The sequence below is a fragment of the Rhinolophus sinicus genome, chromosome 16, assembly GCF_057876585.1.
Source record: "Rhinolophus sinicus isolate RSI-liver-muscle chromosome 16, RSI-T2T, whole genome shotgun sequence".
Lineage (NCBI taxonomy): Eukaryota > Metazoa > Chordata > Mammalia > Chiroptera > Rhinolophidae > Rhinolophus > Rhinolophus sinicus.
Window position 1 is genome coordinate 17,772,276 of NC_142516.1, and position 26,310 is coordinate 17,798,585.

Sequence of the window (26,310 nt, forward strand, 5' to 3'; positions counted from 1 at the left end):
TTGATCATTACATTACACCAGGGACAGTCAAGGCTGATGTGGAAAGTGGCAACCTTGGGGCCAGGCCCAGCTGGAAGGGCAGGTCTCAGTAGGTAGAAGTGTGGTGGAGTGTCTCCCTACCTTCCAGCTCCCCCACTCCCCAGTCTTTGCCCAGAGAATGCTCCCAGCCTTCCAGCCTGCAGCCCCATCACCTCCTCCAGGAAGCCCTCTCTGACCCCAGCTGTTCCCCTTCCCAGCAGCCTCCACGCTCTCACAGCTCTCGGACAGTGGGCAGACTCTGAGCGAGGACAGTGGTGTGGATGCCGGTGAGGTAGAGGCCAGCGCCCCCGGCCGAGGCAGACAGATGGTGTCCACCAAGAGCAGGAGTAGCAAGGAGCCGCCTCGGAACGAGAGGAGCACAGAGGGGGCCACCAAACCGGTGAGCAAGGAGGAAGGGGGCTCAGAGGGGAAGGGGAAGGCAGGCCCCAGGCGAAGGACAGGAAATCCCTGACCAGGGTTCAGCTTGATACGCGACCACAAGGGATGGAGACAGACCCCTCACTGGAGGGACAGGGGTACCAGAAGGAACGCTGTATTAGAATGGAGGCCCAATCGAAGTCCTACCTTTGCCATGACTCTGACAAGCCAAGTACTGAAGCTTGGACCTGAGAATATTAAAGCTCAGTTCTGACGTGATGTGGTGGCTGAGGCAGTCAGGCCTGGGTTCAAGTCACCACCAGGCAGCCTTGGGCCACCCCTTAACTTCCCGAGCCTCAGGGATTTTTGTATCAGAGGGCTGAGAACACCAAAGGCTTATCTTACTGCCTGGCATCCTGGAGGCTCCCAACATCGGGCTAAAGTCTGAGCCCTGCTGACCTAGAGGTGTGTCATGGTCAGGCCTGTCCACTGAGAAGACCTCAGTCACTGGTCTCCTTCATACCCGCAGCCTGGACTCCTGGAGCCCACGTCCACCCTGGTCCGTGTGAAGAAAAGTGCGGCCACCCTGGGCATCGCCATTGAGGGTGGTGCCAACACCCGCCAGCCCCTGCCTAGGATCGTCACAATTCAGGTATGTCCCCTCGGCCCCCAACTGACCATCTCTCCCTACCCGTAAAGGTTCCTTTATCAGCGTCACCAGGATTTTGCCTCCCCCGAGGTGACCCACCATCCAAGGAAAGAGCCAGGCTCATACCACCTTTGCTGTCACTGAGCTTTAGTTTTTCTAATCAGGGCAATGGATACCAGATTGTAGCTACCTGGTGGGCAGTGTCAGGTTTGATTCAGTGGGGGGTCAAAGCCTGCCCGGACTAGCCCTCGGACAGCACACGTGCCCCTGCCCTGTGTCTTGCCCCTGCAGCGAGGAGGTTCGGCCCACAACTGTGGGCAGCTCAAGGTGGGCCACGTGATCCTGGAAGTGAATGGGCTGACCCTTCGGGGCAAGGAGCACCGGGAAGCAGCGCGCATCATTGCAGAGGCCTTCAAGACCAAGGAGCGTGACTACATTGACTTTTTGGTCACCGAGTTCAACGTGATGCTGTAGGGGCTGAGGTCTGAAGGCCTCCCACTGCTGCCCGGCCCCTGGCCCTGGTCCCTCCTCCCTCCTCGCACTGTTAAGCTCCTTGAGGGGCCGGGGATGCATGGCCAGGGTAGCAGGAAGACATCCCCCACTTCTTCCCAGCCCACTGGACCGGAACCGGAAGAAGGAGCTGGGCAAGGCAAACAGAAGGTCAGGTCAAGATCTAGTACCGTGCCCAGTACATAGTAGGCACTCAATACACGTGTGGGTTTCAGGAAGGGGAGAAAGGGGAAGGGTGGAGCGCCTTGACACATCCACCTGAGGCCTGCCAGGGCCTGTTACTCTGGGTTGGTTAGGGGGCACTGCTATCCCCCCAACCTTCTAGGACCTGGCCCATCCCCAGATACCTGGGGCCTTTGTCTGGAGTGAGGTCACACGAGAATTCATGGACATGGCCGCCAGCCAGGAGGGCATTTTGCAGGACCTTTAGTGCCACAAAAAGCATCAAGCAACCCCCCCCCCATTCACACCCGCATTTCTCCTAGCTCCCTGTACCCCATGGTATTTATTATTTATTTCCCTCTCCACACCCCTGGGGACCCCAATATCCTCGCTTCCCACTGCACCCCCAGCCTATCCCAGAGGCCTTGCAGGTGACCAGCGATGTCAGTGTATTTATATACAGAGCTTATGACTTTAATTTTTCAATAAAGCGATCTGAACAAGGTTGGGGTCCAGTGTGGTGTGTGGCCTGCCTGTGCGGCTGGGGTCTTGATTACTTGACATGGAAAGGGGTGGGTTAGGTAGATGGAGGGATCAGAGCACCGCACACCACTGCTCTCTCCCCCGGGCCCCCATGGCTCAATCTGGGACCCACAGGGAGGGTGCAAGAGCACTGGAATCACACCCACATTTTGGAACACCCTACCTGAAGGTTATTTGCAGATTATATTTTTAGATTAAAAGGCATTGTTGTGTCATGGGGCAAAATTCACGATGTATGTGGATGTATTAAAACATAGAAAGGTGGCCCACCTTAGGGGAGGTCCCAGAAATGGACTCAGAGGAGTATATGTATGCAAGAGATTCACTGGGGGACGGGCGGGCAGTAAAGGAGAAGGGGGTCAGGAGGGAAAAGGGAGGAAACCAAGAAAGGTGGGATTTCAGGCATTGTACTGGGAGGGTGGCTGCAACCTGATCCCTCAGGGACACCAGAGTGTAAGTTAGGCCTAAAATTGTCCCCACTCAGGGCCAGGGGACAGATCTTTCATGCTGTCAGTCTTTGGACAAGGCCTGGGAGAGAGAAGGGAGGCAGTAAATTCTCAATAACTTCCCATCCTCTACCTTTTCAGGCCACACTGTTCTAGGAGCCAAGGGCAGTGGGTGTTCGAAGCAAAAATACACGGAGGGGGGCAGGGAGGGGGCGGTGGCAAGAAATGGTCTGCTCCCCAGTTCCAGTGCACATTTCTTTCATCCCCAGGTTCCTCTGGGGCAAGAAGAGTTGGGGGCATCCTGCTTTGTCTAGCTGTGTCCAGGGCTCTGCCAGAAGTGGGTTAGGTGTAGTTGATTCCACAGACCTGCACCAGATCCTGTTCTTAGCTGAGCCCAGAGCCCTGGATTCCACTTGACCTCTGTATCAGCCAGTATCTCTGAAGGCCCCAGCCCTTCCCAGGGGACTCGTATGCCCTTCCCCAGTCCTAATACCTCTGCACAGACGAACCCTTACTTGGCTGCAGGAGAGCTTTGTCAAGCCCCAGATCTCCCGGCATCAGATTCCAAATCCTGTGTGATCAAGGGCAAAAAATTTTACCTTGCTGAGCCTAAATTCCCCACCTGGAAAATGGGTGTGGTAGGCTGAATAATGGCCCCTAAAGGTATCCAGTCCTGGAACCTGTGAATGCTACCTTGTAGGGTAAAAGGACTGCAGATGTGATTCAGTCAGGCATGTAGATGGGGAGGTTATCCTGGATTAGCTGGGTGGGCCCAATATCATCACAAGGTTTCCTGTAAAAGAGGCAGAGAAAGATTTGACACAGAAGGGGAAAGGGTGTTGTGATGATGGAAGTGAGGTTGGAGTGATGCACTTTGAAGCTGGAGGAAGGGACGAGCCCAGGGATACAGTGGTCACTAGAAGCTCAGAGGCAAGGAAATGGATTCTCAGAGAGAGCGTGCAGAAGGAACCTGCCCTGCTGACACCTGCCTTCAGCCCAGTGAGACTGAGTTTGGACTTCTGATCTCTCTTTGTAAGAGGACAAAGTAGTGTTTTAAGTCATGAACTGGGTAATTTGTTACAGCAGCCACAGGGAACCAGTCCATGGAGATGCTGCTTGCCTGATGGAGGTCGGGACGCTGTGTGTGGACCACGGCATCAGGCTCAGAGTCAGGCCCAGGGAGAAAAGTACAGTCAGGATGATGGTGAATGAAGAAAGGAGCCCTCTGATCTTACGAACGCCACCCCTTTTCCAGTCCGCGGGGGACAGAGATCCCCCAGCAGCTGCTGCCCACGGTCCCATGTCTGCAGTCTGAAAAAAGTAAGACAAGAATGAGTTTCTGGAACTGTAGCTTATGAAATCCCTGGGCCTGACTCTGGGGCTGTGGAAACTTAAACCTAAAAAAAAAAAAAAAAAAAAACTTTGCAAGTGGGCTTAGAAAGACCAAGTTGCTTGCCCAAAGTTGCATAGCTAGTGAGTGGGAGAGGACAAATTTGAACCCATGGCGGCCTGAGATCGACAACATGAAACCCCAGGACAGGCACATGTCCTATTGTCTTTTTTATTTTTTTTAAGATTTTTATTGGGGAAGGGGAACAGGACTTTATTGGGGAACAGTGTGTACTTCCAGGACTTTTTCCAAGTCAAGTTGTTGTCCTTTCAGTCTTAGTTGTGGAGGGTGCAGTTCAGCTCCAGGCCCAGTTGCCTTTGTTAGTTGCAGGGGCGTAGCCCACCATCCCTTGCGGGACTGGAGGAGTTGAACGGACAACCTTGTGGTTGAGAGCCTGCGCTCCAACCAACTGAGCCATCTGGCCCATGTGGGAATTGAACCAGCAGCCTTTGGCATTAGGAGCACGGAGCAACAACCGCCTGAGCCACCCGGCCGGCCCCTCCTGTCGTCTTTTTAAAGGGACCCAATACATGGGCTAGGACAGCTTTGAATATTGGGAGAGGGAGGGGCCAGAGGTCCATCTGGACACATGTACCCGTGACCCGAACATCTTTACTCATGATGCCAGAGCTGGAGGGGGAGGTACGGCTAGAGTCTCACGGTCAGCTGCTAGATGAAGAAGACAGGAAGAGGGCCAGATTTTGGCTTGAGCTGAGGCCTGCCCAACCAAGTGCTAAATTGGCCTTCAGATTACCTGGAGCCCTCTCTGCTTGGTGGGGAACGGAGTAGCCCAGCGTGGGAAGTACAAGGTCTGAGAACAAGACTCAGCTCAAAGAGTCCACACCTCACTATCTGAAACCTAGGATCAAATTGCACTCCACTTCTTGCCTGTGTAATCCTGGGCAAGTCACTTAACCTCTCTGAATCTGTTTCCTCTTCTTTAAACGTGGAACATAATACTAATCTAACTTTTGAGTTATGGTTAAGGGTTAGCTAAAATATTTGTCTCTGAGACAGAGAATGCCTTTAGTGGATAGAAGCTGTTACTATGATTACCATTAGATTTATGTGAAGGGAAAGACTGGCAACCAGGGGAGCTGGGAAGAGCTTTCTGCCAAGAGGAAAGCACTGGGTTGTAACACAGCTGGATGCAGGACCCTGAGAAAGTCACTTCTTGTTTCCCCGGCCTATTAATCCCCGCTGTGAAATAGAATTCTTCGGGGAACTCTTTAAATGAGTGCCATTGATTTGTTTCTTGTAGACCTGGTGCTATGTTTATGTACTTCCCTCGGCAACCCTGTGAGGCAGAACTTATGAATTCCGTTTACCTACAGCTCAGTGGCAGCCAGTGGCAGAACTGGGGCGAGAGCCTAGGCCAGTTTGATATCTTACACCACCTCCAAGGTGCGCTTTTAGTGGGCAATGGATTATTTCTGTCCTGTATTCACTGAGGGACCTTGGGCAAGTTCTTGTCTCTCTCCAGGACTGGGTTTCCCCGCTTGCCTAAGGGTGGTTTGGACTAGAATATACTTGGGGGTAATGATAATACCTACCTATCTCATAGGAGAGGATTGGGCACAGTAAGAGCTCACAGTAAGTGCCTGATACCTAATAAGTGCTCAAGAAAAGTTAATGACAGTATTTTTACTACCGTTATGAAGCAGTCCGTTTCCTCTATGAAAGTTTGTGATTTCTTCCTCACTGCGATCTTGCACAAATGTGTTAACACGGAGCTTCAGCATCGCGCCTGCAGTCGGACAGGCTCCAGGAGAGACACACAATCTCCCAGATTTGAGATTTTCTGTGGTGGAGCCGCGTCTGAGTTTCTGAGGACCGGCCGCAGGCAGCCGCCTGTCTGCGATTGGTGGAGCTTCCGGGGCCCCGCCTCCTGGGGCCGCACCTCGCACTTCAGAGGCTGGCCTCGGGGATTATGCAAAAAGTAATCGCCCCGCCCCGCGCCCGGATTGGAGGCCTTTGTTTGCCGCTCAATTCCAGGAAACCACCCCGCGCGGCGGCGGCGGCCAGCAGGTGAGAGGCGGGGAGGGGCCCATAGTGGGTCCGGGGCGGGTTCCGGCCCCTCGCTGGGTCTCAGTTTCTCGGTCACGGGAATGGGGTGGGAGGGTGGACAGCGCCGATGCTCCCGGATCCACAGGGACAGTGGTGTTCTCGGTCTCTCCCACGTGGAAACCCCCAGCGCACAGGAAGAAGATCCTAGCTCCGGGAACGGGAGGGAGACTGGGATTGGCGATTAGGTCCGAGTCCAAACCTTGCCGGCTGCGGAGTTCCGCAGCCTCCACCCTCTGGCCTCAGTCTCCACCTCCGCACAATGGGGGCGTTGACCTTTAGTCACTCTCCCGGGCTGGGGCTGGTCGCAGGGAGGGGAGGGGTCCCGAGGGAATACGGGGGTGGTCCTTGGCTGGGCCTCGGGCTGTGTTTGGGCTGGAGGTGTGGCCGGGTAGCTGTGGTTACCGGGGAGGTGGGACTTCTCTGCCCTGGGATTTGTGTGAGATTTGCTCACCCGGCAACAACCCGCGCACCCTGACAACTCAGAGCCGCGCGCCCTCCCCGGACTCCTAACGCAAGTTTCTTTTCCTCTTTTTGGAAGGGAGAGGGAGGTAGAGCAAGGGCCAGCATGGGGATGGACAGTGGTAGGACCTGGAATGGACTGCAGAAATAAGGCCAGCCCCTCTTTGTACAGATGGGGAGACTGAGGCCCAGACAGGGGGTGCGGCTTGCCCAAAGGCGCACAGCAGGGCAGGTGCAGAGCTGGCCTCTCTCCAGTGTGATGGGGCAGAGCCAGAGCTCTGCTTTTTGTAAGACTTTGGATGAGATGAGACTCCTTTCCCCAGTTTTTGTTGAGAGAAATGACAGATTGGAGCGGATCATTACCTATGTTTCAAAAGCTTCTGCTTCTGAGTGAGCAAGTTGGAAAGTAAAGTTGCGGATAACAAACCGGGGCTACTTTGGATCTGAGAAGAGAAGCTGAGACGGGCTGCACTGAAAAGACACATTGTTCCTGTCCTCTAGAACAGAATGAGAAGAAATGGCTGAAACTGAAGCGTGAAAGACTGAGGTTAGATACATACAGGGACTTCCCAAGAGAATTTTCCAGGCGCCTCCTCTGGAGTTAGTGGGTTTTATTTATTGGCCATTGGTTTTGTTTTGTCAAGAAAACAGAATTTCTGCCCATCCATTTGAGGGCGCCTAAGTCTCGCTTACTTACCAGTGGGGAGATGGACCCCGGGCTGTTTGGGGTCTGCTTGGGTTTATTCCCAGGAATAGTCTCAGTTTTTCTGCAGGAGGCAGAAGGTGCCCATGTGGGGCCTTTGCTTTCCAGAGTCCAGCGGCTTGCACTTAAAACATGTGATTCGGGCCATTTCTTGCAAGGAAATTTCATCAGCTCCCACCAGCCTGCACAGCCCTCTAGGGGTGCAAGGGTTGGGGTTTCCAGAGAGTCTGGGAATGGTCCAGGCATTGAGGCAGTCACGCTGACAGGGTATTTTGGAAAATTGGTGCATGCCAGGGACATTTCAATTTACCCTTATGAGCGGGGGAAGAAAGTATATTTTTAAAGCTTTCAGCTGAATCACCAGCTGAATTCTAGGTCCTTTTTATGTTTTCTCAGCCCTGGAAGGTAGAACAGACCTGGAGACCAGGACTTAAAAGACCTTGGTCCAAATCCCAAGCCTGTCTTTAGTTCTGAGTACCTCAGTTTCCCCATCTGTGAAATGGTAATGGTAGTGACCACTTCAGTGTCACTTTAAGGCTCCAGTGAGGTGGCATCGTAGAGTTTTGTACAGCCCACGTTCTAAGTCAGGAAATGAGGAAACTGAAGCCCAGAGAAAGGGAATAACTGTATTACTATTGGTAATATTAACTAATGGTTATTGAATACTGTATTTTAGCCACTGTGCCAAGGGTTTTACTGCAAGGAGTGGGGTCTGGGAAGGCAGGAGCCCTTGACCATCTTGTCACCCGTCACCTTCCCAGTGCCCAGTATGGAACCCTACATATAGTAGGTGTTCAGTACATTGTTGATTGCCTAGATTATATCACTTAGTGTTCACATCATTGCTGTGAGGGTAGTGCGATTGTTGTCCTCATTTTACAAATGAGGAGCCTGAGGCTCAGAGAAATTGTCATTCACCTGAAGTCACACAACTCTTCTTTGGGGCTAGTGGTCCTTCCTTTGGAATGTTGCAGGGGTGTGTCAGCTGGTGAGAGCTAATTGTGCACATTTCTTCCCAGTGCTGTGCTCAGTGATATCATGTTGGTAGCTTGAAATTGGCTATAGTAAGGGTATTTACACTATGGAAACCAGTAAATGCCACAAATCAGGGCTTTTTCTTTTCTTTTCTTTTCTTTAGAGAGCTGCATGTGAATGGTGTTGGGGGCTGGAATGCCAGTCTTACTCTACATGGCAGCCAGGAGGGTTCCTGGCCATGTAGGAAGCCCCAGGGGAGCCAGGTCAGAATGGGAACCACTGCAGCTCCCCTGAAGTGTGGAATTTGGGAAGGAAACCTTATGGATGAGGCTCCTAGTCTGTGCTGTGAGTTGTATAGAGTGCAGCAACCCTCTGATTTGGGAACGGATTGATATGAGCCTGAATTCCAGGCCAAATGTCTGGCCTTTAACCTGAAAGTGACAGCAGCCATCGATGATGGTCTTTAAGCAAGGAAAGGCTGGACCAGAATGATGCTCTAAGAAGGTTTATCTGACAGTATGTGCCAAAGGGATTGGAGCGTGAGTCAGGCATGGCGCAGTGGGAAGAGGTGCTAGGTCACCAGGGGAGCCAATAGCACCCTTCCTGTGTTTTCTGAGCACCTTCTGTGTGCTAAGCCTTGCAAACACTTGTCCTACTATTCCACATGCACACCCCTGAGGAAAGTGTTACCCTTACTCAGTAGATGATGATAATCAGGGAGGTTCAGAAACATTTCTAAGGTCAGGCTACTAGATCTGGACCAGGCCTTTCTCCCCCTACACCTTTGCATTTTCAATTCCTCCATCCCCGCCTCCATTTCAGCCTACAGTCCCATCTTGACTCAGATCTTCCATGCCAAGTGCCAGCCTAACTCCATTTTGGTTGTGGAGAGAGACCCCCTGGCTCCCAAGGATGATCCAGCATTGGCCCCTAGGTCCTTGCTGGCATTCTCCCTCCCCCTACCTTATCCCAAGGCTGAGGCTATTCTGGGGGAGGGGCCGGTGATCAAGGCCAGAGTGGGATGCCCACCTGTCAGTCTTTTGGAATCTTGGGACCGCAGCCAAGGACCAAGGACCGGGAAGGGCCTCAGTGTCCAGGAGGCTGCACTCAGCCCTTCTAAGTCAGGGATTCATTTGGAGGGTAACACTGTACTTGATATAGATCCTAATGTGCTGTGTGATTTGGGGCAAGTTGTATGACCTCTCTGTGCCTTTCCTTATCCTTAAATGTCTAGTTATGAGGATCCAATCATGCCATGTCCTAAAATGTTGAGCAGCTAAGGCTGGGATTGCTTCCTTTTTGTGATTTTTACCTATTCCCACATGTTGCATAATGCCTATATGTGTAGGAAAGAACACGTAGTATCAGAGTTTAAAAAGAGGAAGAGAGATGTGGGATGAGAGTTACAGCATGCCGCAGAATGTCAGAGCTGCAAAGGGCCTCGAAGAGCCCAGCCACTCTTCACAGCTTGCATAGGTGGGGAAACCGAGAAGCGTGTGTCCAAGGTCTTCTTAGAACAAAGCACTACACAGATGTGTGGTGGTAGCTTTTCTTTTTAAGAACAGTAAATGCTCATTTTACTCTTATTTTAAAACAACTGTTATTTTTAGAAAATACACATAAGGAAAAAGAGTAAACTTGCCTTAGTTAGAACTAATACCTAATAATAATTATAAACATTTTGGAGCACCTCTCTCTCTTTTTCCTTTTTCTCTCCTCCCCCTTTCCTTCTTCCTTCCCTTCCCTTCCTCCACATTTTATGGTGTGTTTTTTTTCCTTAAAGGACTCAAACTAGATATATATGATTTTATAACTGGCTTGTTCACTTAACATATCACATTTTTTATATCACTTCATAGTTTTCTGCAATATGATTGTTAATAGCTGCATAATATTCTTTTGAGGGGAAATATGATTTACTTCAGTGATCCCCTAATACTGGACACTGCAACCTTTTCACCTACTGCAAGGTTCAGTTGCAAAGTGATTAAGTGATACTGTCTGGATTCAGACAGCTTCCCTTCCTGTGAAATGGGCATAGTAATACCTACCTCCTTGGACTGGTATGGGAATTAAATTATGAGATCCAAATCCATGGAAAGGCCTTTACTTAATAGGTAAATGAACTGTTGCTGTTAGCAACGCATTCCTGGCACGTGCACATGTTTTTGTCTTCATGGAGCACGCATTTGGGAATGTGTGTGTGTCTGTATGTGTGCATTTTCCTCAATATGGCCACACTCTCCTTATAACCCATGTTTCAGTTGGCTGAGTAAGGCCTGTTTCCTCCTCTCCTTAAGTATTCAGGATGGGGATGCATTTCTAGCTGGGTCAGTGATCCCTGGAACCGGTTTGGGGGCCACAGGAAAGAGGGTCTCAGGGAGATAGTAGCATTTCTCTCTGCTTGGGAGGGCTGGCTCTCTCCTTTTGTGTATAGGACCCAGAGCTAGAGCTATGGTTGATATTGGGAAAGATCTAGAGCCAGGAAAATTAAACAGTCCTTCAGGGAGCAAGCCATCTGGGCGATTCATGGATATGGCCAAAGTCATTTATATGTGAGCTCTGTGCCAGCTGGGCCCTAGGCCAGGACTTCAGGCACATGCGTAGTCTCATTTATCAATTCCAAGGAGCCTGTAATATCAGTATTACCCCCATCTTGCAGATAAGGACTCAGGGGTTCAGAGTGGTAAGCGACTTTCCCAAGGCCACACAGCTTTTAAGCGAGAGCTTGGAGGTCTCTGACTCCCCACAAAGCCCATGCGCCCTTAAACTCCTGTGCCCTGTAGCCCCCCATCAGCACGGCGTTTCTGCCTGTGTGGGCAGGTGGAGTTAAAGAACCCAGGAAATTCAGTGCTAGAAGGTCATTTCTGATAACCTCAGGGATAATCTCATTAAGCCCTGAGGTTCCAAAACTAAGAGAGGGGAAGCACTTGTCCAGTGTCGCTCAGGCTGGAACCTGGACAGCCACTTCCCAAGCCAGGCTTCCATTGGTTCTTCTGGTTCCACTCCTGAAATCCTCGTGTGCCTCCTGTCAGCCCCACACTCCCTGTGGATTTTCAGCAGCCTGGGCAGGAAGGAGTGGGTGACCTTAGGGTGGGTTTTCATTTCTCTCCCAGGGAAGGGAGCTGTCGGGAGCTCAAGGAGGGGCTGAGGGTTGAATAACAGCTTTTGGCCCCCAGGCCTCCTGAAGTTGCCAGCGCCTGGTTTCCCCCAGGATGGGTGAGAAGGTTATCGGCCCCACAGTACCCTCTGGGCCTCAGGACGTTGTATGAAGGAGTGACTGACTGTCCAGGGCTCATCCCATCAGCCAGTGATGCCCATCCCAGGCTTGGGCTGTGTCCTGGGCTGTACCACAGACTCCGTTTCCAGTCTGGTTAAGGTACGGGCACTTAGGAGGGGCTCAGGAATGATTGAAGGAGGGAAGGAGGGGATGGCTGAGTGGGTGGGCATTGGAAGAGTGGGCGAGGAATGGCCATCGCAGTGTTAGAGCATCATGACCCAGGGGCTGGAGGGAACAAACGGCTGAAGGCTTGCTGGGCTCCTTGGGGAAGGACTGGCAGAGTCGTGCAGACGCAGCCGCACGTGGGCATGCTGCTAGTGTGCTAGCGAAAGTAGCAAGCCCTGGCGGTGGGGACCAAAGGGCTCTTCTGTTTGTTTTTGTGTTGGGTGACCAGGAACTAATCTCTTCCCCATCTCTGGGCCTCTGTTTCCTCCCCTGTGTGGTGGAATCATACTCCTGTCCCGCCCACGTCCCAAGGCTCTTCTTCAGCATCTAGTGTTAGGTAGGATGAGAAAGCATGTTAGAAAACCGAAAGGCTCCGTGCAGAACCAGGGCCTCATTAGAAAGTCAGAACATGGGCTTAGTGAATTGCAATTAGTTGGTAATAAGCTCCACTCCCGATTTAATTGTGCCCAGGTTATTAATTATCTCCGCAGGCTGCAACAGTGTGAGTACTAAGCGTGGCCATTAAAAGTCAGGTCTTTGTGTGTTTGAATCTCTACCGGCACTCACCAGCTTTGTGACCGACCGTGGGCAAGTGGCTTAGAGTCTCTGGGCCTCTGTTTACACCCCCCCCCCCCCCCCCCCCCCGTAAAATGAGGATGTTACACCAGCCTCACTGGGTTGTTGTGAGGGTCCACATGCCAGGCGTGGGCAACTGGCTCATCTCGGTAGCTCATCCATCGTATATTACTGTGCTTCTCCTGTGTGTCAGGGCCTGGGCACCGTAATGGTGAGAGCTTAACAGAGCTCCCAATTGTCAGAGAGACAAACCTAACATCTTATTCCAAGAGGCAGTCCCTGAGCAGGGCCCATGGGGCCGAGACCTACAGGTTGCCTGGAAGTTAACAGGGAGAAGAAGTGGAGGTGCGTGATGAGGGGGTACACGACGCATTTGTCCCAGGAACAGCAAGGAGCTGTTGAAGGAGGGTGAGGATGGAGGGAGAAAAGGGGGGAGCAGCGGCCAGGCTATGGAGTTTCATCTTTCTCAGAGCAATGGGCAGCTTCTTTCTCAGACTGTTTTAAGCAGAAAGGGGCCATGTGTGGATGCCTCTGTTTTCGAAAGATCCCTTTGGTGCAGTGGTGGGAATGCATTGCAGAGACCAAGAGCTTTCCAGAAGAGGCTGTTGTAGGAGGGCATGTGGGGTTGCAGAGATGGGGCAGATTCTGGTGAGACTTAGGAAATAAAATCAACAGGAGTTGATGAGGGACTGGTTACGTGAGGGAGAGGGAAGTGTCCCGGATGACGCTCGGGTCTGGCTTGTTCACCTGGGTGGGTTTGGAGGCTGGCCATATAATGAGCCCGGTGTTGGACGTGATACTTCGGTTAAGTAGAATGTGGCCGGTGGGTGGAGATGGTGTTCCAGGAGGGGCACCACACTAGCAACGGCAGGGAGGAAGGTTGGGAAGGCTTGGGGAAGGCAAAGAGAAGGCAGAGTACACGGGAAGCTGTTTCCTTGGTGTTAGGCAGCTGCCCCTAAGCTGGGTTTGGGGTTATCCAGGGGCCACGGGGCATGCCTGGCAGTGGCAGCGACCTGGCATTGATGGCAATGCTGCCTGGTTAATGACCAGGGAGGGAGAGAGAGTGAGTGACAAGGTGTCAGGGGAGCCCACCCTGAGCACAATGACCCACATGGTCACCAGAGCTGGCAGGGAGGGGCCTCATTAGGGTTTGGTTGTGCTCCACCTTAGGCTGGGGGCTGTAGGTAGAGCCCCTCCATCCAGATGTGAGTAAAAGGCAGCGGAGAGGTGGAGGGGTGTGGTGATTACCAGGATGAGGGCACCTGGTTCTAACCCTGGCTTTGCCAGATACCCACAGGCTGACCTTGGGAAAATTCATTCATTCATTCATTCATTCATTCATTCATTCATTCATTCATGTTCCAGGCCCTCACTCTGTACTTTGCAGGCGTTACCTCATTGGATCTTGGCAGCAGCCCTGTGCGGTGGTTACTCCTCTTATCCCTGTTTTCCAGATGAAGAAACTGAGGCTTAGAGAGGTGAAAGCTCAAAGGTCACAGAGCTAGCAAGAAGAGGGGCTGAGATTGGAACCCAGGTCTGCATTGACTCTAAGATTCATTTTTCTCTCTTGTACTGGTGGTTCCCAAACCTGGCTGCTCATCAGAGTTACCTGGAGGGCTTTACGGACAATACAGGGGCCAACTTTTTTCCCTTTTCTTTTTGTTTCCTGAATCAGAATCCCCAGATCTTGAGTAGGGCCAGAGTTGGGAGACACACACAAGTGTGGGGACTGGACCCTGAGCCTGCCCCTCCACCCTGGCTCCTGCCTGTCCCCCTGGGTTCCCTCTGCTCTGGGTACATAGTCTTGCTGTTCTCAGAGAAAGCACCGCTGGTTCCCACCTTGCCCTTTGCACTTGCCCTTCCAGAATACTCTGCCACCAGCCCTTCCTGTGGCTTGTTCCTGTCCCTCTCATCCTTCCAGTTCCTTGATGGAATGTCGTCTTCTCACAGAGACCTTTCTGATCATCCCCACTCTCTCCCCAGCTTCCACCAGGGCCACACACCCCAGTCACCTGAGATACTTTAAAATCACTGATGCCCTGAAACCGATTCTGTTGGTCTGAGTGAACCCTAGGCATCGATATGACCAAAAGCAGCCTGGGATATGGGTCACTGCACCATGCTACCCTCTCTGTCTTGTTCACGACTCTCTGTGTTTGTTATTTGTGTCTCCACTAGAGTAGAGCCAGGGCTTGGCCTGTCTTGTGCCCTGCCATAGTCCCAGCTACTTGAAAAGCACCCAGCACACAACAGGAGCTCAGTAAGTACCTGTCAAATGAATGAATGGGATGAGGGGGGCTTGGCAAAAGGCAGCTTGGCCTCTGATGAGCCCTAGGAACAAAAGCGGAAATTTACCCGATCAGTCAATTCCCCACCTCCATGCTGCCTGGAAAATCCCACTGTAGCTACAGGCCCAGCTTAGGGCAAGGACAGTGGGTAGTGTGGCAGGAATCGCTGCAGCCTTGCTGAGGTCATGGGTTGCATATTGGCAGACAGGATAGAGAGTCAGAGCTGGGAGAGTGCCAAGCAAGTGCCATCCATTCTGAGCTCCCATTGTACAGATGGGCACTGAGGCCTTGTGAGAGAGGAGCCTCTGCTAAGGTCACACCCTAGAGGGGAGGGGCTGTGGAAAAAGCTCCTAGCAGGTTGAAGCTGCTGGAGGCCTTCCAGGTTCAGCATCTAAGTGACCCCGGCTAAGCCTCTGACCTTTTCAGGGCTTTAATCTCCTCAATCGTACTTGGGTTGAGATGTTCCCAAGACCTGACATCGGAAGTTTCCATGAGTCCTTTCCTGAGCAGCGCAGACCCGCAGTGGGCCTGCAAGGGGTTAAGCTCCTCCTGCTCACTCTCACTCTGCAGGCAGACAAACCCCCTCCTTCTGACAAACACTTGTAGGAAATCAGGCTGGGCGCTTCCTGCTTAAGCAAGGCGGCCTCAGCGGCAGCAGGGGCGGGGAGAGGTGGGGAGCGATGCTTGTCTGTGAGCAGCAGCTCCAGCGGGCAGAGCGGCCTGGAGGCGGGCCAGGGCGCCATGGAGGCAGGGGGCTCCCCAGGTTTGGAACAAAGACCTCACACGCAGGTCCTCTGAGCCTGGGCCAGCAGGATGGTGGAGCCCCAGAGAGGTAAGGGAGTGAAAGAGGGCGAGGAAGGAGGCCTCCTTCCCTCTGGGCAGGCCAGTCACAGACACTCTGGGACAGTCCAGGGCGGCTGGACCAGCCCAGCCAGGAAGTTGCAGCTGCGGCAGCTGTATTACTTCTCCTCCAGCTTAGGGGAACCCGGCCCCCAGGCCAAGGGTGGATTTTAGGGGGATTTCCTCAAGCCTCGGGATGGTGGATTCCTATCTGAACTCTGATTCTGATCTCTGGAACTTGGACAAGTGCTGGTCCCTCTCTGTGCCTGGGTGTCCTCATCTGTACATGGAGAGTTAGTCCTACAGGCTGCTAAGGGGCCTCAGACATGATGCACAGATGAGGAGCAGGCCAGGAGGCGACAGAGGGTCCCCCTGAAAGAGTGGCTCCTTCTGCCCCTTAAGGGCACAGACAGAAATGGGGGATGATCCAGCAGACACAGCCCAGCTCCTCAGGCTGATGGGACTGGAGTCCCCAACAGCCAGGGTGCCTTTCCTCTTTCTCCTGGGCCTCGCTGCTGGAGAGAGCTGGGGACAGGAGGGCGGGGGTACATCTGGAGAGGGGAGTGGCTGGTGCTTCTTCATGGGTCTAGTTTCTACACTGCTGGCAGGAACCTCTCGAGAATAATAGGTCTATGCCCGGCCAACTGGTCAGGGAGGGCAGCCAAGTTTGGGGCTCTGACCCCAATAGCCCATCCTTTTTGAAGGAGCCAAGCCACTTGATATAGGGGGTCTTCTTTCCCCTTCCTGCTGCCCTCCTCTCAAGTGCAATGGACTTGGTTTCAGAGTCACGGGCCCTGAGTTTGAATCCTGGGGCTGCACATCCTGGCTGCAACGTCTTGTGAGAGCCCACCACCTCTCTGTGGCTCTATTCCCAAATCTGGGAGATGTCAGTGAGGGAGCAGGATGGGCAACCCTGGAAAGCCCTGGCTGGATGGGAAGGGGCTTCAGAAGGCATGGGGTGGGGGAGGTGGGCTGCATGGCTGCAGCTGGCAAAGGAAAACTAGGGAGATGGAGCCATAAAGAGAAGGGTCCTCAGTTTCAGAGTGGCTGTGGGGATAGAGAAGCACTGAGTGGAGGTGGCTGACCCACTCGGGAACTGGAGAGAGAGACCACAAGGGTCTCATAGACCCTTGAGAGAGCCAGGGGTAGGGGTGAGGTGGTGGATGGGGGGGACACACAAAAGGAGCAGGGGTGGTATGGGGGGGTTGGTGTTTCCTTGTGGGGCTAGTTTCTCCTGGGCTGGCAGCCCAGACCTTGACGGGACTTGGTGCTAACAAGGCTTTCCTGGACTCAGCCCCCAGCTCACATGGCTGGAGCCTTCACCCAACCCCACTGCCTTTTGGGAGCAGCGCTGCAGCCTTCATGGAGGCTGCCTAGAGCAACCCTGCCTTGTGTTGGTGCTCAAGGACCCCTGCCCGTAGCTGTTCATCAGGCTCCGTTCATACTTTTAGACCTTTGCCTACTGTCCTGTTCCTTCCGCCTGCAGTGCCCTCCCCCATTCTTCTCCCCCCAAACCCTCTTTGTGTCTCAAGCCCCGCTTAAGGCTTCTTTCTTCAATAACCCTTCTGTACTATCCTCCTCCTCTCCCCCACGTTCATTTGACACTTGGGAATGCTTTTGCTCATTTCTGTATTCTTGTGTCTTGTGCAGTGCTTGGCATACAGTAGCAGGTCCCAGGTTTTTCTTCAAGTTAATTTGCACCCACTGGGTGCTCAATATCTTTATTACTCTGAAATGGGAGCCCAGGGAGGAGGAAGGGGTTAGCACTTCTGAGGCTGTTGCCCTCAGAAGCCAACAAGCCAACCAGGAACCTCCAAGTTCATTTAGCCACCTGCCAGCCTGCCCCAACGCGGCGATACCCACTTGCTGTAGCAAGAGCCGCTGGCGTTCTGTCCATTTTACAGCGAGGAACAACTCAGCCCAGCCCGTCACCGTGGAGCAGCCGCACTGGCCCGGAACCTGGTCTCCGGACGCGCAGCCGCTTCTCTTTCACAGCAGCCCAGTGAGTGCATGTCCTCGCCCAGCCTGCGGTTGGCATGCGGTTGGCACTCATATATGTTGTTGACTGACCAGCTGACTGACCAGTCCCACGCTCCGTGGCACCAAGGGCCATGGCACGCGTGGAAGACAGAGGTCCTGCTCAGGAGAGGCTCACAGGTTTGGGGGCCTGGTGCGTATGTGCAAAACTGCAGCCAGTGACCGCAGCTGCCTCCGACACCCGGCCTCCCTTGGTGAGATTTCTGTGAGGACTGACTCATCCCAGGGGACAGGATGTTCCTCATTGTGCCCCAGAGGCCTCTGTGATTGGCAGGCTGTTCTATGGCACAGCTAGAAAAAGCCCTTTAAAAAAATCAAAAAACCACATGCCGTCCCTGGCCCCTTCCTCCTCCTCCGGCAGTGGTTTCAGAACTAATGCAACAGCTCTTAGCACCTCTCACACCTGCCATAGTAGCAGGAGCCAGGAGGCCTCGCCAACCTAACGGGCGGGCCTTGCCTGGGGCACTGGTTTAAAATACAGATTCCTGGGTCCTGTCCCTGAGTCACTAATCTGGCTTTCTTGGGGTTGACCTAGGACTCTGAATTTGTAGAGGACTCTTAAGAGCACTCAAGCTTAAGGCCCACTGGCAGGATTTCCAAGAGAGGTACAGTTCTCTCCCCCCCTCCTCCCCAGGGCAGGAAAAAAGAATTAGAGTGGCCCTTCAAAATATGTATTTTCTATTGTATCTTAAAAATCCTTTTTTGGATATATTGTTTCTAATACACATAATGTGTTAGCATGAGCATACATGTATATAAAGTTATAGAAAATATATATTAGGTATGCCAGCAGATATATATTTTTACTGATGAGTGGTGCAATAAAAAAAAAAAAAAAAATTGGAGACCCCTGGGCCAAAACTGCCAGTTCTAAATCTTGCTCTGTGACTAAGCAGCTGGGTGATCTTGGCCAAGTCACTATTCCATGTTGAGTTTTGGTTTTCTCATCTGAAAAATAGGTTTCCTGTGACCCACTTAGCTGTTTGGGGTGCGGGCAGGTTGGGAACATGCAGGTAAAGCTTCTCGGGCAGGCTGGCAAGAGCGGACACAGCATATGGTGCCTCCATGGGCATGCTCAGCGTAATGTGCAGGAAATTCTGGGCGAGAGGAATATGAAGTGGGGAGGATGAACTCCCGCCCAAAGAGCAGGGGTTGCAGCCAGAGGGGGGAGAATGTTCCTCCCTGTCCCAACCCTTGAGCAGGCTGCAGCCTTTCTCCGGCTACATGGTCCCCGGGGTACTTTCTATGCAGACATAGTTGCCTTCTGACTTTTCTCAACAGTACAAATCAGGCTCTGACCAAGACCCAAGTGCTCCCGAGGCTGCCGGGACAAACAGCTGACTGGCCTCGAGGCCTGGAGTTACACTCCATTGTCTCCAGGGCATAGAGGGAGGAGCCTGGACCTGGGCCACAAGGGGCCCTGTACCCCAGCCTTATCCTGGCTGACGTGTGGCTTCAGGCAAGGCCCCTCTGCTCTCTGGGCCTCCGTTTTCCCAGGTTTGGATGAGCTTCTGGAAGCCCCTCTCACTCCCTGTGTGGGACCATGTCTGCTGCTCTGTCAGCTTTGTGTTTCCAGAGCTCCGTGTGGTACTGGGCACAGAGGAGGTGCTTTAGGAGTGTGGGCCATAGCAGGAGAATGGGGAAGACGGAGGCAAGAGGAGGAGAGAGAGAAGGAAAAGAGGGAAAGGAAGTGAGGATAGAGCAGCCAGAGAGGAACTTCGAAGCCACATTACCATGTGCTCTCCCATGTCTGGGACGCCCTTCAGATGCCTCAACAGGACCTGCAAGGGTCTGGCCACCACCTCTCCTTGCCCACACTCTCTGCCGTCAAAGCGCCCAGCCCCTGCTCCACATACCACAGCCTTCAGGAAACCACTTCCATGCCTGCCTCCTGCCGTCAGGCTTTTGTGCTCGCTGGTCCCCTTGTCTGAAATGCTTTTTTTTTTTTTTTTAAACTGAGGTGAAATTCATATAATATAAAATTAACCATCTTAAAGTGAACAATTCAGTGGCATCTTATGTATTTATAATATTGTACAACCACCACCTGTATCTAGTTCCAAAACATTGTCATCACCCCACAAGGGAAGCTGTGCCCATGAAGCAGTCTCTGCCCAGTCCCCTCTCCCTCGGTCCCTGGTGACCACCAATCTGCTTTCTCTCTCATGCATTTACCTATTCTGGATATTTCATGTAAATGGACTCATACTGTACACGGCCGTTTGTGTCTGGCTTCTTTCACGTAGCATAACGTTTTCGAGGTTCATCCGTGTTGTGGCACGTGTCAGCACTTCATTGCTCTTTATGGCTGATTAATAGTACATTGTATGTGTACACCACACATTGTTTACCCATTCATCGTTGATGGACGTTTGGGTTTCCACCTTTTGGCTATTTGGATAGTGCTGCCATGAACATGTGTGTACATGTGTTTGTTTGAGTGCCTGTTTTCAATTATTTGGGGTACTGGAATGCTCTTTCACCATCCCCCCACTCCCGATCTGAATTCTTACCCAAGGAGTGTCAGGAAGGTTCTCAGAGGAAGCGGCTTCTAAATAGGACCCTCTCTGACTTCCTAGGCCTGCACTGGACTCTTGCCACCACCCTCTTCCGCCATCATCCTTCCCCGTTGCTCTGGGCTGGTGCCCTGCACCCACACACAGAGCCTGGCACAAGGTAACAATTGCCAGCACGCATCCAACCCCTGGCTCTTCACCCTGTATCTCAGGTAATTATACGCACTCTTGATGGAGAGACGAATTATTATCCCAGTTTTACTGATGAAGAAAATGAAAGCAGAGTGACTTGCCCAAGGTCACAGAGCTTCAAGGGGATGGAGCCAGGAGCTGAACCAGGGCTGTCTGATCCAGAGTTCCTGCTGGTAACTTCTTGTTCTAAAGAAAGGAGGAGACTCAAGGATTAATGCTGTTCCTTGATTGTGTCCCTGACAGGCCTCAGGCAGGATGGCTGGTGCTGAGAGGAGCCAGTGGTGACTCTGGTGCCCATAGTGGCAGCTCCATCTCCTGAAGATGAAGTGGCCCAGGTGAAGCACAGACCAGGCCTAATGGCCAGCTCAGGGACGGAGGTCCACTGGGCCCAGCCCGGCCTGGGGAAGGGGCCCCAGCGGCGGCGCTGGGCCTGGGCCGAGGAGGGAAAGGATGCTGATGGGAGTGGTCCACACAGCTGGGGAGAAGAAAGACCCTTTCCCAATGCCACCAGCCCTGAGCTCCTGGAGGACTTCCGCCTGGCCCAGCAGCGCCTGCAGCCACTGGAGTGGGGCCTGGAGCTGCAGCCCGATGGGTGCCAGGATTCCGAATCAGGAGAGTCTACGGAAGAGGGTGAGAGTGACTCCCTCAAACCTCACAGTGGTATCCCCCAATCATCCCACTTTCTGGTGGGAGGTGGGGAGTGGGAGGGAGTTTTAGCAAAGAATTTAATTAAAATCTATGAAGTTTATAATTAAATTTTTTAAAGATTTAAATTATGTAAGTGATATTCTTCATTGCAGAAAAATCAGAAAGCGTCAGCAAAAAGAGGAAAAACTAAAAATTACTTAATATCCAGGTGGCTCTTTTCCATATGTATATATGCAAAGGTAATATGAATATGGAACAGTATTTTAGAAACTATATTGTAACCTGTTTTGGTTTTTTTTTGTAATTTAATAGACATGAACATTTTTTCAGCTCATGGAATATTCTTGCACAAGTCATTCCTAATGCCTGACTAGGAATTCCATGGTGTGGATATTCTGAAATTTGTTCAGCCAGTCTCTTTCTGCTGGGCATTTAGTTAGCTTCTGTTCTTTTACTATTATAAATAATGCAGAGATGAATGTTATCAGCACATCTTTGTACATTTGATTTGATAATAACCTGGGTAATTTAACTTGCTTGGTCCAGGGGTTATGCCCATTTTTAAGATTTTGTAAGATCCTGGGTAGCAATGGTATTGTTGGCATTCCCTGTTTTCCAAAGTAACTGTTCCCTCTGCATCAAGACCAACTTAGATTAGCCTCCTAGTTTGGCTTGGCAAGTCCCTTCTCCTCTCAGAATCTTGGTTTCCCCATCTGTGAAATGGGAGTAATAATACCATTGAGAATAGGCAGAGCTTGATGCCTGGTACCTATTGCTCTTTGAGTACAAATGAAATGCCCGTCTTAGGACTCTGCAATTCAGGCAGGCCCCGTGAGCGGTACAGAAGCCATTAGGCTGATAGTGGGTTGTGCCATGACCCAAAGTTCCTCATGTCAGGCTTGCCCACAGCTACCCTCTAGGGAGCCATTTCTGAGCTCTCCCTCAGGGAATGGGATGCACCGGGATCAAAGGGCGGGGCATCTCTTCCTGAGATCACATGGTAACTCCCTGCTATGATGTAACACCTGCTGGCATGTCCTGTGCCCTTACTGTGTGCCAGGTGCAGGGCTAGGCAGAGCCTGGGACTTGTCTCCTTCCCTCCTCACTATCCTCTGCCAGGTAGGAGGGACTAGCCTCCAGTCTGAGTAAGGACAGCCAGAGAGGTCAGCTCCTTGCCCATGATTCCCAGTGAGGGATCAGAGGAGCCTGGATCGATCTCAGGGCCCCCTGGCTCCAAAGCCCACTCCCTTCATCCCACTGCATGAACCCTAGTAGCAGAAACTAACTTGCCTCCATGCCTGGGACCTGGGTTCTAGGTCCAGGACTGCTCTGAGCCACTGTGTGATCTTTAGCAAGATACTTAACCTCTCTTGACTTCGAGTGTGCTGCTGTAAACAAGAGAGACCTGTTGAAGGAGATTTTAAGGAGTTGAAGGATCTGGAGGTACCAAGCGTAGAGGAAAGAGCATAGGGAGCAGGGAGTGATACAAGGGTTATGATAACGGTGCATCTGGGCAGAGCAGAGAGTCTATTCTTGGCGGTATGCAGCTGTGTCTCATGTAGCTTTGGCTCTATCCCAGAGGCTGACATAGGACCTAGGAATGAGTAGGTGCTCAGTAAACATTGACTATGCAGCCAATGGTGCATCATTGGACGGGTAAATGGGTCAGTGGGTGATGGATGGATGAGTGGCTGGGAGGATAGGTAGATGGATAGATAGATGGGTGAGTGGGTGTTGGATGGGTGAATGGATGGATGGGTGGATAGGTAGATGGATAGATAGATGGGTGAGTGGGTGTTGGATGGATGAATGGATGGGTGGGTGGATGGATGAATATTTCTTGAGCACCCACTATGTAGTAAGTACAACAACTATGCATTTTCTGGGAACATTGCATACCTTATTGTCCTCCTTTCCCTTCCTTCTTTCCTTCCTTTCATTTAGTCCACAAGTATTGAGCAGCCACTCTGCAAATACAATAGTAAATAAAAATAGAGGGTGTCCTTACCCTCATGGAGCTTACAGTGTAGTGGGGGAGAAAATTTTTAATGATACAATCACATGAATAAATGGAAAACTGCAGTTGGGATAAGTATTTCAGAGTAAAGGTATTCAATCCCGTGAAAGCCTATTAAGGGAGAATTGGACCTAGTAAGGAAGATCTGAGACTTCCTCGATGAGGTCAAGATTGAGCTAATGCCTGAAGGACAAATAGGAGTTAACTGGCCAAGGGAGGGAAAGAGGACCCTGGGAGAGGGATCAGCACGTGTGAGGCCGTGTGGTGGGAGAGGATGTGCATGGCTAGAGCAGGGAGAGACTGAGGGGGACCCTGGAGAGAGGTAGATCAGGAGAGCTCATGGGGGCTGGAGGCAGGGTCCTTGGAACCATAGTAAAGGTTCAGCTGTATCCTGGGAACAACAGGAAAATATTGATAAGTTTTCAGATGGGAGACGAGGGGTGACTGAGGAGACGACGAGGTGGCTACTGCAGAGGTCCAGGTGAGAGAGGATGTTGTCTGGGGCACAGGTGGTGGTAGTGGGCTTTAGAGCAGCAGGAGGTGAGTCTGACAGCTCTGTAGGAGGTGATGATGACGGATTTGATTAAAGGGTTAGGGGGAGACAGATGGCAAAGTGCCTCCCGGATTTCTGGCTTGTGCAGCTGGATGGGATGGTGTTGCTATTTACTGAGACAGGAAACATGGGGGACAACCAGGTTTGAGGTTTGAGTTTGGAGGACCTTTGAGACAACTAGAGGAGGTGTTAGGTAAGTACGTGGCCATGTGGGGGCTCACTGGGAGGGGTGAAATGACTTAGGCAACATTCCATGGTGAGTCCAGACCTGACATATACTAAGCAATGACCTCTCTTTCCAGAGTGTGAAGCAGAGGATGGGGACAGCCCAGAAAGTTCCAACTTGCCTCTCAACTGGCTCCCTAAGCAGGATCCTCAACCGGACATGACAGAAGAGGAGCCAGATGTGGCCCTCAGAGATCATGAGGCTGAGGAAGCTGGAAAGAGCTCCCCAAAGTTGGGGTATGAGACTGGTCTCTGCTCTGGAAACAATGGAAGCACCAGCCCTATGCGTCGTCTGGGGTGGGATCAGGCCCCACCTCGGGTGGCCTCTGACAAACAAGCCAGTGGAAACAAACTTCCAGAACATTCTGAGGTCAACCCAACTGTTGACCTCAGCCCTGCAAGGTCCTGGAGCAGTGGGACTGTAAGCCTCGACCACCCTAGTGAGAGTGTTGACTCTACCTGGGAAGGAGAGGCTGATGACGCCCAGCCCACTGCCCTAACAGAAGCTTTACCACAGAGCCCCAGCCACCGCCTCCGACACTCAGATGACACAACTGGAGGGAGCGTCGCTCTGGCAACCCCCACGGAATTCCAGGGCTCGTCAGCAACCCCAGCCCAGAGCCTGCAGTGTCCCGCACATAGATGGAGGAGAGAAACTACCAGCTTCTCCTGCCCTCAGCCCGGGGACCAAGCCTGGAAGCGGACACGGATATCACCTAAGGTGCTGCCTTCCCGATTCACCGGCTCCATCAGCCCCCTGAACTCTCCGCCTAGGCCAGCTCAGCAGGACAGGCTGCCACCCAGGCAGGGAGCCACTCTGGCTGGCCACTCATCTTCTGATGCCCCCAAGTACGGCCAGGGGCGGCTGAACTACCCACTCCCTGATTTCTCCAAGGTGGGACCCCGGGTGAAGTTCCCTAAAGATGAGAGTTACCGCCCTCCCAAGTCTAGGAGCCACAGCAGGCAGCCTAGGGACCCTGTGAGGCCACTGATCTTCAAGTCACCTGCTGAGATTGTGCGGGAGGTGCTGTTGAGCAGTGAAGAAGCCTGCCTGGGAAAGGACCCACCTTCTTCCCACCACATCACCAGGGTACCTCAAGAATTTCAGACGCCTGAACAAGCCACCAAGCTGGTCCATCAGCTCCAGGTAAGCTGGACTCATTTCTAAAGGTGTGTCACCAAGGCACCTGCTGGCCTGGGTGGTTTGGAAGCTGGTTGGAAGGGGGGGGGTGGGGGACTTGGGCTGGCCCAGGAGCCCCCTGCTGGTGGAGAGAGGGTTGTACCCCAAGCCATGACGAGTCCCTAGCCCTTTGCTCAAAAAGAACAGTGATTGCTCTCATGCTACAAAGATAGTCCGTGTTTATTTGTTTTTAACTTCTGCTGTGAAAACATTTGAAACATATAGAAGAGCGAAAATCATATAATGAGTCCTCCTGTCTCCGTCACCTGGCTTCCACCCATATACCCATCACCCATCCCCTGGCAACTTTTTCATCTATGGCTTCACCCTTTTCCCCACTCACCCTACCGGAGTATTTTGAAACAAATTTCAGGCATCAGATCATATGATTCAAAAATATTTGAGAATGTATGTCTAAAGATAAGGATTCTACCTTGAACGTAACCACAGTACCATCATCATACCTAAAAGTTAACACCCGTTCCTTAATATTACCCAATATGCAGTCAGTGTTCACATCACCCTGTGTGTGTCATACATGGCCTGTTTGTTTCAGTTGGTTTGAATCAGGATCCAAACACAGCTCACATATTGCATTTGGCCAGTGTGTCTTTCAAGTCTCTCCCCCATCTTTTTTTTTTTCCATTTTTCTTCCTTGTAATTTATTTGTTGAGGAACCAGTTCTGTCCTGTAGAGTCTCCCATTTGCTGATGCATCCTTTGGTGTCTCTTCTTATGCCCCATTGTCCTCTCTCTGTCCTGCATATTGTCAGTTCAGAGCGAGAGGTTTTTTCAGGTTGTAATCCCCTGTTTATTTCCCCTCCAGGCCATGAGCACCATGTGGGTAGGGAGTATGGGGCAACCGCACATCACGGGTGGTCCCTTCAGGAGGCAGGGAATGCCTGCTGCCCTCTCATCTGATGTGAGCGGCCGCTGATGGTCATTGCCTTGATTCAGTCCTTCATTTGGGGTGACGGATGGTAGTATTCCGTGCTCTCATTCCTTCTGCATTCTTGTTCACATGGGAAAGATGGGAGAAATGCTTGATGCCGTCCTTCTAATTACCAGTTTTCAGAACAATGCGTCAGTTCCCTAGCATCCTTCAAAGGTGACCGTGACATTTATTTTTGCTTTTCCCCTGTAATGACTTGTTTTAATGAAACTCTTCAGTTTTAAGGCAAATAGTGACTGAGTAAATGCAACTGTAATTTTCAAGTCTTCGATTTTTCTACCCAGGAGACCTTTGATGATTCATTCATTCAGCCATTAAAAATTACCTATGAAGCACATACTACTTAAGCTGGAAATAGGGCAGCGGGGAAGACAGATGCGGGCCTTACCCACAGAGCCCAGAGATGGGCAGGGAATTTGGAAGCAAGTAGTTACAGTCCTCTGTGATGGGGTTTTGGAACCAAGGTAAAGCAGCCCAGAAGCCCTCCTCCATGACTCACTGTCTGAGTTGGTGGAAGGGGACGGTGAATGAGTTGTCCTGTT

At 51.9% G+C, this 26,310-nt stretch overlaps 2 protein-coding genes across 14 annotated transcripts in view; both read left to right on the forward strand.

The window, feature by feature from the left end:
- The window catches only part of WHRN (whirlin), an 83,887-nt gene extending 81,666 nt beyond the window's left edge, over positions 1-2,221 (forward strand). For 6 of the 8 annotated variants that reach the window (XM_074330913.2, XM_074330910.2, XM_074330912.2 and 3 more), the window contains 3 exons: positions 237-418; positions 926-1,048; positions 1,337-2,221. In XM_074330913.2, coding sequence (XP_074187014.2) covers positions 237-418; positions 926-1,048; positions 1,337-1,519 — 488 coding nt within the window. In that variant the 3' untranslated portion in view covers positions 1,520-2,221. The remainder of the gene's footprint in view (positions 1-236; positions 419-925; positions 1,049-1,336) is intronic. The other 2 variants (XM_074330906.2, XM_074330908.2) reach the window with 1 other exon arrangement.
- A 3,829-nt stretch (positions 2,222-6,050) lies between these two features.
- The window catches only part of AKNA (AT-hook transcription factor), a 52,149-nt gene continuing 31,889 nt past the window's right edge, over positions 6,051-26,310 (forward strand). The window contains exons 1-4 of one of the 6 annotated variants that reach the window (XM_019719578.3): positions 13,709-13,855; positions 14,500-14,581; positions 20,438-20,824; positions 23,715-24,784. In XM_019719578.3, the coding sequence (XP_019575137.3) occupies positions 20,551-20,824; positions 23,715-24,784 (1,344 nt within the window). In that variant the 5' untranslated portion in view covers positions 13,709-13,855; positions 14,500-14,581; positions 20,438-20,550. Of the gene's footprint in view, positions 6,125-6,574; positions 6,675-13,708; positions 13,856-14,499; positions 14,582-15,275; positions 15,442-20,195; positions 20,215-20,437; positions 20,825-23,714; positions 24,785-26,310 lie in introns of those variants that run through there. The other 5 variants (XM_019719580.3, XM_074330902.2, XM_019719576.3 and 2 more) reach the window with 5 other exon arrangements.